Source organism: Myiozetetes cayanensis, unplaced genomic scaffold (assembly GCF_022539395.1).
Source record: "Myiozetetes cayanensis isolate MyiCay16 unplaced genomic scaffold, myiCay2020 scf16, whole genome shotgun sequence".
Lineage (NCBI taxonomy): Eukaryota > Metazoa > Chordata > Aves > Passeriformes > Tyrannidae > Myiozetetes > Myiozetetes cayanensis.
This window is the reverse complement of record NW_026087270.1, coordinates 8312083-8327764: the sequence shown is the minus strand read 5'-3', so window position 1 is coordinate 8327764 and position 15682 is coordinate 8312083. Positions and strand designations below refer to the sequence as shown.

The following is a 15682-nucleotide window of genomic DNA, read 5'->3' as shown; positions in this document are numbered from 1 at the left end:
CTGTCAAAGCTTCTCTTCGCCCTGGGTTTTCCTGACCTGTCAGTAACTGTATAGTTAGTTTAGATTTCAGGCTCTGCGATTCAGGAAGACCTACAGTGGTTTTTTAATCCTGTTTCTCTGTGCTATTTGCCTTATATCCATTTACTTAAGCTCATGTTGAAGGTTTGTGCACACAGTTGTTTAGCTACTGGATCTCTGTTCTTTTGCAGGCAGTGTCTGTACTCAAGGTGGCAACAGAGCTGCTTTTTCTGTTTCGGTGTGCATCAGAAAAAGGCCTCCTGTTATTAACTGTCAGCAGTGGGTTTAACACTAATTTAGATTAGAAGAGAAATGTTCAGCAGCATTTCCTGCTCTCCAAGCTGGTTTTGAACATAGTTTTCTGAAAGCTGTCCTTGTCAGACAAATGGTCTGTGTCTGAACTGCTGCTGAACTCCTGCTGCCGGCACTGCTTGTTGGCAAGAGCTTGTTCATTTAGTGCAGATGTAGTTTCTTTGAGACTGTTAAAGCAGTGTTGTTTGTGAATCAGCAGACCTGTAGAATCTATAGGGGGGAGGAAGCATTCCTGATTTTTTTTGTGTGTTTTCTGTTATACAGTTTTCCGTATCACTGAAGTGTCCTGCTAACATAACTACAGGTTTACACGCTCACCTCCTCTGTGTTCCCAACTAAGCAGGGAAATCAAAGAAGTAGGAGAGCAAAGAGGAAAAAGCTCAGGATGTCACAGTACTCCTCACTGGCTTTGGTTGGGACACCAGCCACCTTTTGAATTTGGGTTCAGGGACTGAATTAGGGTGTCAACTCCCTGTATAGTCAAATGAATGTGTGTGCACAGGGAGGAAGGGTAGCAGGATGGAGACACCTCTTCAAGGAACTGAGTTAATGAGTGAAATTAATTAGGTGGTTTGATCTTATTTAACAGCTTGTTGCTTCCTGAAGTCAAAGTTGCCAGGTTTTCCTTTCCCTGCTCCCTGTTCTTGGCAGTACAGGACAGCTGGTTGCCATGTGCCCATTGGTGCTCTGATTGATCATGCAGAAAACCAACTTTGAGATGCAAAGAGACAGGAAATTAGCCCAGAATATTCTGGGGGCTCTTTAAGAGGGGATGAAGAAGGTTTCTACCAGACCCAGTGACAGGTTGAACTGATTTGCTGTGGATTGGGCAACCACCAGACCTAGAGCAAAGGAGGAGACGATGGGGAACAGGACTTGCCCTTTCAGTGACAGATTGTTAAACTGGCATTAGTGGTTAATACAGGCCAAAGATGGTGGTTCAAGTTCATTTCTTGCTCTGAATCATTTTGGAGAAGCTGATCTCTCTCTACTCACAGTGTGGCCTGAGAAGACTAATCTTAGGCTTTGCAGCCCAACTGTGTGTGTATCTGTCCCCTCCCCTTGGTGTTCATCCCCATCCATTTCCTCAGAAAATTATTTGGTTAAGCTACATTCTGTCAGCCTTATTCTAGAGATGTATAGATGTCAATTGTTTATATTTTAACTGTGTTGGTCTTTTATTTGAATAATTTATTTTTTTTTCCCATTTCAGTGATATTGATTTAGTGGTGTTTGGAAAATGGGAGGCATTACCGCTTTGGACCCTGGAAGAGGCTCTGAGAAAGCACAATGTAGCAGATGAAAACTCAGTAAAGGTTTTAGATAAAGCAACTGTAAGTTTGGGGGAAGAGGGTATTTCTTTGTTAGAAGCTAAATTTCAAATCAAAGATAGATCTTTGGGAAAAGAATGAATTTTTGTTAGAAGAAACTATTTTGTTACATTAAATTTGAAATAGAACCAATAGTACTTTTTTAAGTAAGGTTTTTATTACTGACAAAATAATTGATAGTGTAATAACAAGTATTTCTTCTGTTGGGGAAATCATCTGATATCCCATACACACAACATACACTTGCTTTTAAGAGAGATTAGACTAGTCATTGTTGTGAATTAATGTGATTAAATGTTATGAATTTCTGGACTGGGTTTTTACGTAAGTAAATTGTTTATTTTTTTCTTTTTGCAAGTAAGCAGGCAAAATAAATATTCACATAAAATACTATATACATTCTTCTGTGAAGAGGTAATGGTATGTCATGCACAGAATAGGACTGATTGTTATTATTTCCTACCTTCTGCTAATTTTAAGAGTATGTAAGAGTGTTGGGGTTTAAACAGGTGTCTAATTCATAGCTATTATTAGTAAAGGTAATTTGGCAACTACTCAGGTGGAGATACATCAGAATGCTCTCAGTATCTGTGCTTATTGTTTGAATCAATTTTGGTGAGGGAGCGATGACCCCAGTGTCACGAGTTGTCATTTCTGGAGTCTCTGGAACCATTTCTCTGTTTCTCCAGAGTTTGTCTCCCCCTGGTGTCTGTGGTTCCCATCAGGGCTGAGCTGCTGCACCAGCTACTGACCCAAACCAATCAAAAATCTCTAGTGGAAGATGAAGCATTAAGTTCTGTTCAACAGGACAGTAAATTGAAAATAGCATTTATGAGTTAGAAAAGCAAAGTTTAAGTAAACAGATTGGCAAGGAGAGTGAGTTCATAAGTAGGAGTCCTGATTTCTCTACCTACTTCCTCTCTACAAATTCATAAAACATTTCAGTTTTACTGGTGCATATAAGTATAAATGAAACCAAATGTGTCTTGGAAACCTGTATTGACTTAACCTGTCTTTTTTTGCAGGTACCTATTATTAAACTGACAGATTCCTTCACTGAAGTAAAAGTTGATATAAGCTTTAATGTACAGAATGGGGTTAAAGCAGCCCAGCTCATCAAAGATTTTATCAAGGTTAGGCAAAACTATAATAGAACTACAGAGCTGATTATTTGATAACTTAACTTTATTTCCTGTTTGACTGCGTCATTACACTTTCATTCTGTTATTTTTTGTTGTCTAATACTACTGAGGGATGTTCTTACGTTTTAGGTATATTGCCTTAAAAGACATGATGATATTAAAATATGCAAAGAAAGTATGGAGTGGTTTTAACGGTACAATCATTAAGGAAAATGCACTAATCTCTGTCTTCAGTGTTCTGCTCTTTTAGCTGTGGTTCTCAGAACTCAAAATTAGTAATAACCACACATTTCTGAGGAATTACAAATCATCTTGTTCTGGACTGAATATTGTTTCAGCATACAATGCTAATGAAGTAGAATAAGTTAAACTTACTGTTCAGAGATTCTCTAGTACATGTATCATAGGTATATTACAGTTAGTTTAATATATGGGATCATTTTGTTAGGATTATTGTGCTTTTGTATTTAAAGTTTTGAAGTATCATTACACTATTTTCCTTCCCTTCCCTTCCCCTATTCAGTGCATTGGACACTCACAGTAATTGTTTCATAAAAGCAGTAGATAGTTTTTCTTAGATTTTCACGTTCTGTTTAGGGAAGTGAAGTGCAGTTCAGTCTCACCGAAGTGCTTAGGTATTGCTGTTCTAATACTGGCTGTTTTGTTCCTTTAACCAAACTACTGGAGAGCAGGAGAATCAGAAATATTTTGGTAGCTAGATAAGTAGCTGTGTAGTAGATAAGAGCTGGCCTTGAACTGAGCCTGGTGTGGCTGCTGTGGAGGGTCCTTTGTTTAACTTGTAGAAATCCTGATGTGTATTTGCCAAGGGACTTCACTGGTGTTCTTGAGGTGCTCTCCATCAAACACGTGCAGGGCATTCTCGTGGGTCCTATTTTGTCCCTCATAGTTTTCAGTGTCTAACTGAGGTGTCATATTCGGTATTAGCCTTGGAAATGCCTGTTTCTCTTTGGGTATGCAGTTTCCTGAGAACAATCCTGTCTTTGAATTTTGGTATACACTGTTATTCAACACTTCAGCTTGTGACCGTAAGTTCTTAATAGTTCAAAAAAGGGACTTTGGTGTCTTCAGTTAAATCGGGCTCCCAATACTCACCATAAGGCTCATGCAGAGAAGTTCTTAGTGAAATTCTTCTTTCTCTTTAATATTCTGCAATCACAGACATCATGATCCACATCTCATGTCTGACACTAAGGAACTTTTTGGCTCTGAGTTCATAAAAGTGATATTACTGAGCCTCTTTTGCCCCTCCCCTGTGAAGGGGCATACAGAGTGCAGGCATAGCCTCCACTACTGTCCAAAGGGTCCATGTTCTCTGCACGTGCAGCAAATGCACACCTCTAAGGCAATCCATGTGGATAGACCTATCAAAGGACCAGGTATCCAAAGGTAAGTATTTGGCTCCTTTGAAAATGTTATCTGAGTTTAGTAATTTTGAAGGGCTTTTTTTAACTCTGGGCATCTCAAATACTTGCAGGACAGAAATTTCGGCCTACTTTGGGCTATCACCACAGTTGTATCAGGAAGGTTTTGTTATAGATCTCCGTAGTTCTTCCTTTACAATACTTTTCATTTGTATGAGAAAAGCAGGTATATTTATATATTCAAACCAAATTAATTCTTACTTTATGATCTTTTTGCTGTTGTTAAATCTGCCTCCAGAGTTGAAGAGGTAAATAACTGTATTGATCACAGACAGAGCACTTGGCTTCTCCCTGTTGCTAAAAATAATAGCTTAGAATTGTACATGGCTTTAAGGCTGAATATAACAGATAGTTTCAATATGCTCTCTTAGCATCCATTGTATTCATGCACCACAGTATCATAACATCTTTGTTTTTCTCTTTCAGAAATATCCTGTATTACCCTTTCTAGTTTTAGTATTGAAACAGTTCCTGTTGCAGAGGGACCTCAATGAAGTCTTTACAGGTGGAATCGGTTCTTATAGTCTTTTTTTAATGGCTGTCAGTTTTCTTCAGGTAAGCTTCACGGAATCTGTGGATACCACTGGTCCATAAGGAAGAAGAAATTTGATCAACCCTTAAATTTAATAATTTAAACTATCATGTTTGTGGATTTGCACCCCTTTTCATTTAAAAGTAGATACATCCCACCTGTCTTTTCCTGTTCTTTGTCCCATACTGATACTTTTGGTATGAAAGATGTTTAGAACATCTGTTTGTGTATCAGTGCCAGGCACTGATACACATGATACTGACATACAATATTGATACATATGACCTTGACATTCATACTAAAACAACTTGAATGTTTTGTAACTTAGTTGGGAAAAGCTCCAGGTGTTACCTGGTTGGTGTTACCTGCAGCTGTCCTTTGTAACACTTGATTTCCAGGTCATCTGCCCTGTATGTGCTTTAATGAAAGCAATGGAATTGTGGTTGGTTGTCTAGGTTTCTAAATGTGTTTCACAACTTTCTCCTGAATCTAATAGGGCAAAATGCATGAGCTCAATCTATATTGTTGTGCCTGGAGGAGGAAAATACTGTACAAATATGAAGTAGTGATTTCTGGCTGTATCAGCCTCATTCTTCCTCTTGAACTAAATGTTACTGTAGAAATGTGTGTCTGTAACTGTAAGTCTGTACTTTTCCAGACTGTAGTTACTTTTAAACCTGAGTCTGGAACTGGAGCTCAATGTTTGCTGAGTGCTATTGCAGTTGCCTGCTGAGCACAAAAGAAATTAAGGCAACAGGTATCTCTTTTTAAAAGAAACCAAATTCTCTCCCAACCCAAGTTTTTCTTTTATTGACTAATAGCACTTCCATTTGCTCCTGCAAAAAGGAAAAGAAAAGAAGTCAGGTTTCCTATTATGTTAAAATTAGGAGCTGGTTTTGTTCATAGTTTCTAAGGCCGCTACTTTAACAGCAGAGGGAACCATGGGTATAGCTGTGCACATAAGAAGCCTGTATTTGTATTACAGACCCAGGTTTATGAGGTGCAAATATCTTTGCTTTCTCACAAGATCCCTGCCATTAGTGCTGGAAGTTCACTTACTGGACTGAAAGTTCAAATACAAAAATGTTAATGCTTGATAGCCTTTTTTTAAAGAGGTAATTAGTTTATAGAAATTTTCATGGCATCTTGATTTAAAGATGCAAAACTGCTTTATCAAGAGAAAATACTATATTTGGACATATTTTATGTGAGAAAGAGAAGACTCTTAAAGGCACTTGAAACTTGAAGTCTTAAAAATATGATTTTTTTTTTCTCTCTTCTTAATAGCTGCATCCCAGGGAAGATGCCTGTATGCCCAATGCCAACTATGGTGTTCTTTTAATAGAGTTTTTTGAATTATATGGACGTCACTTCAATTATCTGAAGACTGGAATCCGAATAAAGGATGGTGGCTCTTATGTTGCCAAGGATGAAGTGCAGAAAAGCATGTTGGATGGCTACAGACCATCAATGCTGTACATCGAGGATCCATTGCAGCCAGGTATCCTCATAAGGCAAGATTTAACATAGGGAGTAAGAAAGAGGGGTTGAGGGAGGAGCTCTTAATCCAGTGGAGTTAAAGAATTAGGTATGTGACTGTATATCTATAGGTAGATAACAGATGGAATGACCACCAAGAACCAAACGTTTGTTTGTGCGTAGGAACACAAGATCTCCTCAGAATACAGTGATAGGTGGCTGCTGAAGTGGCGAGTCAGGGGCAGTTTCAAGAAGAGAGTTAACACATTTCTGATCTAGAAAAATGTCACCCAGGACAGTACTGTTATACATGTAATATATTCAGTACAGGATTTAAATTTTTTTAAAATAATTTATTAATTTTATTTTTTCCTTCATGTATTGCACTTTTACCCAGAGAATTGCTGTTTTGGAATTTCTGTGAATATAAATATCTATACATCTTCTAAGCTCTTTCAAATATTTACGCTTCATTAATTCTGTTCTACAACAAGTATCTGCAGTTAGTTGGGACTTAAAGGCAATTTTTAAAAAATACTGATGTCTCCTGTCTGAAAGGCGATAATCACAGTTTCAATCTTATTTATTATATTCTTATTTTAAGGTAATGATGTTGGGAGGAGTTCCTATGGTGCCATGCAAGTGAAACAGGCTTTTGATTATGCCTATGTTGTTCTGAGCCATGCTGTTTCCCCAATAGCTAAATATTATCCCAACAACGAAACGGAAAGGTAAATTTTCCATGTCTAAATCTCAGACATTATTTGCTGATATTTTTGTGTGTCTTAAAAATTAACTGTGGTGATGGTTTTGTTTTTCTCCTGGTTTGCAGTATATTAGGGAGAATAATTAGAGTAACACAAGAAGTGGCCACATACAGAGACTGGATATCCAAGCAGTGGGGAATGCAGAGCAGGACAGAGTCTTCGTGTAATGGTAAGTTTTGACTCAACTGAGCTGAGACTGGGAAATTTCCTGCAGATTTTGATCATACAGATTTTATTGTTGCTTTTGCCTTACATAAGGCAATGTGTGCATCTTAGTAGGAATTTCCTTCTTTTGTTCAGTATTCTCATCCTTTCATCCAGAAAAGTTAGATTTGTACGAGAGTAAAACGGCCTCGTCTTTATTCTACTGCAATAGATTTGGTCAATAGAGAGGTCTGTAAAGAGTGCTGCCTTCCAAAAGGAGACTTTGGAAAAACTTCCAATTTAAATGTTGTCATTGTTACACTTCCTTTGTCCTTTAAATGTGGACAAGGTTTTAAAAAGAATTACTGGAAATGCTAGTTTAAATCTGAATACTAACCCTCTGTTCTTTTATTTTTCATTTTTAAGTTTAACATATCATATGTGTACAGAAGTAATATTTAATCCAGGATTGACTGTATAAGTGGAATAAGCCTTTTAAACAGGAAAATCCTGAAATATCAATAATTATTTTTTTTTTAACAAATGGAAACAAAATATACCCATAGGACTTGGTGACAGTGTCTTTTAAAATCATCTTTAATCCATTGCCCATGTTCTGACTTCAGCAGTCAGTTGCCACCCTCTTTTGGTGTAGGTGTATCTGCTGTCTGGAAATTTTCAAACTAAAATTAATTTTAATAGTCTCCAGTTAATTTTAGAATGTTACCTTCTACAAGTCTTCTCTTGTAAGAGATTAATTAGTACATGATGCAACTACCCAGTCTTTCCCCAACGTTGGGATTTTGTTTGTTTGTTTTTAGAACCTGTGTTAGTGATTTCTCTCACTGTACCTGTCAGTGGAATGTGCTCTGGGCCATTTGTGTTCTCTCAGGCCCTTGTGGCCCTGCTGTACCCCCAGGAATGGCAGAGAACTGCTGGTCAATCCTGCAAGGAATCCTTAGCTCCCTATTAGCTACATCCATGCAAATACAGCTAGTGGGGCAACAAATGTATGTTATGTAAATCAGAAGGAACTCCTAAGTGTCTTATGTGAGATAAAACAGCAATTAAAATAATGAAAATAACCCCTTATTAAGAAGGTAATGGTGACTGTTACAGTGGTTGTCTTGTAGGTTTAGTTTGGATTTAAGTTCTAGTTCTTTTTTTTTTTTTTTTAATTAAGACAGAAGTTAGTGAGATGTGAGAGTTCTGTATCTTGTATCTTCAGTGTAGGAAATCGTATAAAGTTCTTCTGATCCTATCAGCTCCAGCAGAAATAAAATGGGAGTTGCTGAGTATTGGGCATATAGGAACAGAATTTAAACCTCTGTATTTGAGTGCTGTTGAAGCATGGCATGAAACAATCTGAAGCAGCCCACCTGAACTTTGTTACTGCCACCTTCTGTGTGTTATTGCTCTAATTTCCATCTTGAACTGTGGGCAGTGCCCAGGTTTTCAGAGTGTGCATCAATGGATGTTGTTGGGAAGGCACCACGCCCTCTGTGAGGTGCTGCCTGCAGTGTGTGCTCAGACACCTGCCATGTGTGTTCAGTGTGTGTGTGCAGGTGTCTCTGCACATCCTGCAGGATGTAACAGGTTCTGTGGATCTTAGTGGGTATATTACAAAAACCCAAGGCAACATACTTCAGCAGTTAGTGTGTGGTGATGCTTCTGTTTTGTTTTTACTAGGTAATGGAGTAACCTTGATAGTAGATACTCAGCAGCTAGACAAATGCAACAATAACCTTGCTGAAGAGAATGAAGCACTGGGAAAACCTAGAAATAAAACTTCAGAAACACTTAGTAAACATTCTTCAAATTCTTCGTCAGGTCCTTTATCATCATCATCGTCTACACTGTCCAGCTCTAGTGATGTAGTAAGTACTGGAGGTTTTCTGATTTTTTTTTTTTTTTAAATTTCTTTGGGGTTTTTCCCCCCTGATTTGGATCACCACAGAACACATTTTGGAAGCCTGGAGTCCTAGTTAGTTATTTCACCCAGAATCCTAACTTGCGTAAGATGTTAACTCTTACGCAATTTCTACACATATAAGTTGCAGTGTGTTTTTGACACAATACACGTAGAGAGTAAATGTAGCAGATACAAAGTTCCATAGCTCTCTTTTCTCTGGGAAAATGGTATTTCAAAAACAAAAAGAGACTGGTAATCCTAAGCCACATGCTTTAAAAAACAAAAAAGCAAAAAGCTTTAAAAAAATCTGCTTGGGAATTCTATTTAAAAAATAAAAGGAAAATCTCAAAATCAGAATCACATATCAATAAATTTTTAAATCTGTCTGTTTTACTCAGTAAAAATTCTGGATTGAAAGAATTTTAATATCCATTAAAATAAACATATTTTGAGTTTTGTCCACTGTTAGGTTTATTTTTAAAGGAAAAGTCACTTGTAGAAAAACTTACTCTTAAGAAAAACTCACTAATACTTTACATTTTCCTGAAGGATTCTGATGGAACACCTTGCAAAACCTCTAAACAATTGAGTTGTCGTCAGTCTACCACAAACAGAGTGGGGTCACAAGAAGTGTCACTGGAATCCTCCCAGTCGAGTGGGAAAACACAAAATAGCCAAACAGCCAATACATCCAGCAACACGAACAAATCTCAGGTTTGTGGAATGTTTGAAACAACCTCCCCTTTACCCCACTAAAAGGTTTTCAGCACTGGATTTTATCTAAAGTCACCTGGTTCTTTCTTTGCTTGCACAGATGAATTTGCATCTGTGGCTTTCCCAGCCTTAAAACAGGCGAAATTGGACTGACTTTATTTAGGGACATCTAGATTTACCAGAGCTGTGTTGCACCCATTTCCTCTTTGCAAAAAGCACATCAGTCAAGTTTTGACTGCAGAATTTGAGAACTAACTGACTTACACCCAGTGAAAAACAGTTATCTCAAATATATGTTTAAAACTCTGGCTGCTCTGTTAGCTGTTGATACTTGTTGAGCTGCCTTCCATTAAGGGAGGTTAAGATTCTTTGCTGACACGTGAAATCCCCTCTGATTTGCCCCTTTAGACAAATATCTTTATGATGACACCTACCAGAGCTTGTGCATTTAGGGGATTTCTCATGTTAAGAATGCTTCTATGGCAACTCAGTGTTCTGGAAATATTATATTCCTCTCTATATACAATATACTTTGGATATATGCGGTTTAAATTTTTATTCTTTGACACAATGTGAGACTTTTGAATTTGAAAAATAGTCTGGAATCTTCTGGAATATTATTCCTGAAAATAATTCTAAACACATGCCGCCTCCTTGCTAATGATCTGTCTCTAGCTTCTAATGAGACAGTTCACAGACTGGGCCTTGCCTATGCCATGAGTGTGTTTTTGTGTTATTAGGCAGGACTAATTCCAGGCTGGAATGTGAATGTGCACAATCTGAGATACTCTATATCTCTAAAAAGATGTGGTATAAAATTAGTCCTGGGTGAGATTTGAGCAGTGTTCCTCTGGATTATGGATTTACTTTTCTGTGAAATGGTAGAAAAGTTCTATCCTTTCCAAAATTCCAAGTGCTCTGTTCTTTTCTCTGGACCTGCATAGTTTTGGATCTAGAGATGAACATTTGTTATCAATCCCCAAAGTGGAAGATGGGCAGTGCTGTGCTGCTGCCTCAGCAATGGCCAGATTCCTTCTGCCATAGCAAGTTTTTCAAGTGTAAGGTTTTCATAAGGTAACATCCTCATTATCCAGAAACAGGGATGTGTAATTGCCACGCTTGTTTCCTGTTATCGTGGATTCACCGTGTTTTCTTTCTGTTTCAGCATGGATCTGCACGGTTATTTCGCTCTTCCAACAAAGGCTTCCAAGGTCCAACAAACTCAAACCACGGTACCTCAGTCACAAACAAACAACATCAAGGCAGCAAATCACACCATCAGTTTTTCCACGGCAAAAAGAGGAAACACAAGAGGGATGCAGCCCTGTCAGACCTTTGTAGATAGTTGCCTACTTTATGACTGTTCTTCTGTGTGCAATGATCTCATGCTACAGGATAGTTTGATAGTGACTCCTTGGATCTCTTCTGGAGCTTCAGACTGTTCAGACATAGATTAGCAACTGCATTTTTTTTTCCCAGCTCGCCACGGAACGGAACATGAAGATTGATCACTGCAGAAAAAAAAAAAGAGGAAAAAAAAAAAAAAAAAGGAAAAAAATGGAGAAAAAAAGGAAAAAAAATTTTTTTTAAGAGGAAAAAGGCTGCTCATTTGATAAGTCATATGCTACAACAGGGTCATTTAGAATATAAAAGCTTGAATGTAAAATAAATGTAATTCCCATCAGCTCATGCTGACCTGTAGAGGTAGTACTCAGTGTGTCTAGGGGGTGGTAACAAACAAATAAAACACAAAAAAATAGGAAAAAAAGGCAAAAAATTGTATTTTGAGGGAAACCCAGCCTTTAAAGGTGAAAGTAATTTGTGCATGATTTTTTAATTATTTTTGCATATACTTACCATTTTATTGTGTATATATAGATGACCATATAGGAAAACTGACATTTGTAATAGTGGATTTGTTAATACTTTTTACATAACATTACTGTTTAAATTGTAAACATAAATTTTTCTCAGGATTAGTTTGGAAAATAATCTGAATTGTCATCTTAACATCCATATAAAGAGACATTACTAGTTATATTGCTCAGAATTTCTTTTCTTGGCATTTGAAAGATCTGATAGAACATTTGATCTGCAAAAGCTGTTCCTCTGAAAGAAAGGTTTATGGTGGCAAATGAAGATTTTCATTTGTATAAAGTGTACATGTACTTTGTGTAGACACTGAGCTTGTCATCTCAGAGAAGTAACCTTCACCTTGTTTTCTAGAGTGCCATCATTTCAGGCAATGGGGTTTTATAGCTGCATCCTTCTCTTCCTCCCCATAGTGGTCTCTCCTCCCTCCTTTCTTCTTTTTTTTAAAGAAACAACATAAGGCCACTCGGGGTTTTTTCGTTTGATTGGTGGTGGTGATTGTTTTCTTCTTTTTTTTTTTTTTTTTTTTTTTTGGTTTTAAAAACAACAAAACTATGAAAATCAGTTTGTTACAGACGTTTGCATTCCTGGGCTGCTTTAATCCCATGCCTCCTTGTTTGTGCCTTTCCTCCCCCTTCCAGGTCTGGGTTTTTTTGTCTTTTATATTTTTGCTAACTCCTGTAGGAGATGATAACTGTTGAAGCTTTAAGTAAATTTTACAATTAAAGTATTTTTTTCTCACTCCCCTCTTAGGCATTTTTATATTTACACTTAATTATTAAAAAAACAAAACGACCGTTTCAGATAATGAAGTATACTTTGTATTGCCTTAAAGACCCAAACCTTTCATATCTCATCGTATTTCTTCATTGACCTAGTTATCATTTCATTTAAACTCCACATTTGTGTGGTTCAGTCACATTACAAGTCTAGGTTGCAGTACCTTTGATGCCATGACTGCGAATGAAATTGCGATTGCACTCACAGGCATAGCTTGGAACAGGAGTTGGGACACTTTGGTGGTGGAGAGTTAAGTGGCATTTATTTTCACGTATGGTGTTAAAGAGGAAAGTCTGTGCTTGGCGTACGTGGCTGTATTTAATGCAGCGGTTCTGAGATGATGCTTTTATAAAAAGTACTGTTGGCTTTGAGAAACTCTTTTTATATACATTTGCAGAAAACTACAGACCAACCTGACCTTTAATGGGCACTAATGAGTGCAATGATTTTTAAAGTAAAATAAGACCAGAACTGGTGTTATCACTTAAATTAATAAACATTTTCAATGTGTTAAAGTGTTTTACTTCAAAAAGGAAAATATATATATTCCAAAAATACAGAAAGTTGTAACATTTACTCCAACACTAAGCTTAAGTGATGTTAATTTGACAATTTTTTTTTTAATTCTTAGATTCATATTTTAATTTGATCAGATAATTTTATCAAGAAGATGTTCAGCTTTTGTTCATAGAAGCTAGTAAAAGTTGTACCACATTATGCATAGCCAAGTATTTATTTTGTTTTAGATTATTGTGAATGTGTAGACTTATGTTCACCGCTTAGGGAACAATTATTTATAAATTATATTAATCCAGTATTGTTAGCTGCTATTAGCAAAACTGTTCCAAAAAATTAATACTTGCAAAGATCTGTATCGCATTTACCACACTGAAGTGTTTTTAAAAGAATCACCCTCATTGTTGAAAGCAAATGTACTCTTAGGGTGCAGATATTAGTGTTCCAATAAGCATGTGATAATTTTAAGGTGGTGGTAGCGGGAAGATAATCTTGATTCCATTGGGAATCTTAGGTTTGCCTCAATTTATGGTTTTCATAAATTTAATGGAAAATAGCTTTTCCTGGACTGCTCAAGTTTCTTTTTGGTAAACAGTATCTTTCTAAAAGAAAAAAAAAAAAAAGAAAAAAAAAAAAAAAAAAAAAGCATGAAGGAATAATTGAGGTATTTTACATTGCCTCAAATGACCAGCATTGTATTCATAAAATACTGTATATCTTGCAAATCTTTATTTAAACGGAACAGTTGAACTGTTCATTTTTCAATCTGAAGTAAAATACTTTCAAGACCTTTTAGTTTGCCTGCTCATTTGTCTTGTACATTTCATCTCTGTATTTGACTCAAGTCTAATTCCTTTTTGAGTTTCAATACTTTTGTGAAGATTTTGTGAATATACGAAAAATAAATGTTTAATCTAACTACTGCAGTTTATCACCATTCTTGACACCCTGTTCTCCTCTTCACAGCACTGTGGAAAGAGCTACTCGAGGCGCTGTGTAACATTTTTTGTAGTACCTGGGTCCTTCCCTGGCCCGGTGCTGGGCCACTCTGCCTGCAGTTTGGAAGCTGACTTTGTTCAAGTGGCCCTGGTCTGCTCTTTGTCCTTCCAGGAGAGCTGGAGCAGAGTCTGTAAGCCTGAGAATAAGTGGAAGAATGTACACACATAAAGGGGTCCTTAATGTATGATTTTTCTCCAACTTTCCTCCTCACAATACACAGGGAGCTTGTGGAAGGATTCTTTTTTGTTTCTTCTGAACTTGGCCTCGGGGTAGTGCTCCAGCTGCAGGACAGGAGCTGTTCAGAGCTGCCACACTGAGGGGGTGATGTAGAACTATGCAAGAGTTAATTTGATTTACTTCCAGCTCAGATCTGTGTTTAGCAGCTCCTGAAGCACAGCTGAGGTTACTGAAGTGTGTTCTAAACTTTGGTTACCATCCTTCCTTGCATGGCTCAGTTAGGAAGACTCATACTGGAAGTTGTTGTAGTCTTACCACTGGGAGTCTACCAGAGACCACTGGAAATACATAAATAGGCTGAAATGTTTATATATGTTCCTATTTGGTGTTAAATTGATTTTCTAAGGGTTTTTACATTTAAAAAGAAGATTGTTCAAATGGTGTTTATAGTTAAAAGCTGTGTATTTGTTAGGGGATTTTTGTCAGTCTTCTACCTTGTGGCGGAAAAGAAGCTGAAATGTAAGTAAATCTTCCTAGACCTTAATCTGTAGAAAATAATTAGTGATCCAGTGGCTGGTGGCAACTTTTTTGATGCACTTTCAAAATGGACCTTTTCTGTTTTCTATCTGGAGTCATCATGAGTGTATCCTAAATATAATATGAGCAACTGATTAGAAAATAGTCTTACCTTGAAAATACAGTGTAAATAAACCCAGCCAGCCGTTTGACATCTTGATGGATGTTAAAACTCATGAGAGATCTTAAAACTGAATGTGTGGATCCAACTTTATTTTCAAAAGAATAAAAGCTATAGGCAATTACAGAGTGTGTAATTACTCAAGAAAGGAGTATATTTACCTATATAGGGGCTGTAACAAAAAATAAATTCAGTTATTCCAGCTGCTGTTAAAGTGCAAATAGTGATTAATCAGCTGATTCCTAGAACTTGATGTTACAAAATAATTTTCTAAGAATCAAGTTTAAAATGTCTTGAAACTGTTTATCTTGGAAGTGCAGAATTCAAGAAGTTTACATTCTGGGTAATTTGTAGTGTTCCCCAGGTTTTCCTCAAAAAAGTTTTCTAGGTACAGTGGCCTAAATGTGTCTTACCTATATTTCCAGGAGTCATTTACGAGCAGTTCTAACAGATACATTACTCATGATTTAGCCTACAAGTTGAAAACAACTTTGCTGTTCTCCTGGTGCTTTGTTTTGTCATGGTTGTAGATTTTCCTGTGTCACAGTACTACGAGGCCCTTCCGTGTAGTGGTTTGCTCTGAGTCTAATGAACTGAACTTCAAAAGTTGACTTGTTGGGATGTTTGAGATGGTCCCACAGAAGTACCCAACACCTTTGCAGGTTACTTAATGCCCTGAGTAACATGGGAATTAAAATTTAAATACCTTTATTGAGTGTTTATAAACCCAAAGTTTGGTCAAGTATCTACTTGAAATAGGAAGAAAGTGGCTGTTAATTGTGCATGGTAGTGCAAGATCAAATTAATGTATATTTCAGATTATTCTAAAATTTAGATCACTTATTTTT

General features: G+C 36.9%; 1 protein-coding gene across 1 annotated transcript in view; it reads left to right on the top strand.

Moving 5' to 3' along the window:
• The window catches only part of TENT4B (terminal nucleotidyltransferase 4B), a 39166-nt gene extending 26968 nt beyond the window's left edge, over positions 1 to 12198 (top strand). The window contains 9 exon segments of the mRNA XM_050311228.1: positions 1544 to 1664; positions 2687 to 2794; positions 4672 to 4800; positions 6065 to 6278; positions 6861 to 6987; positions 7089 to 7192; positions 8857 to 9044; positions 9629 to 9793; positions 10959 to 12198. Coding sequence (XP_050167185.1) covers positions 1544 to 1664; positions 2687 to 2794; positions 4672 to 4800; positions 6065 to 6278; positions 6861 to 6987; positions 7089 to 7192; positions 8857 to 9044; positions 9629 to 9793; positions 10959 to 11138 — 1336 coding nt within the window. The 3' untranslated portion in view covers positions 11139 to 12198.
• The last annotated feature ends 3484 nt before the right edge of the window (positions 12199 to 15682 follow it).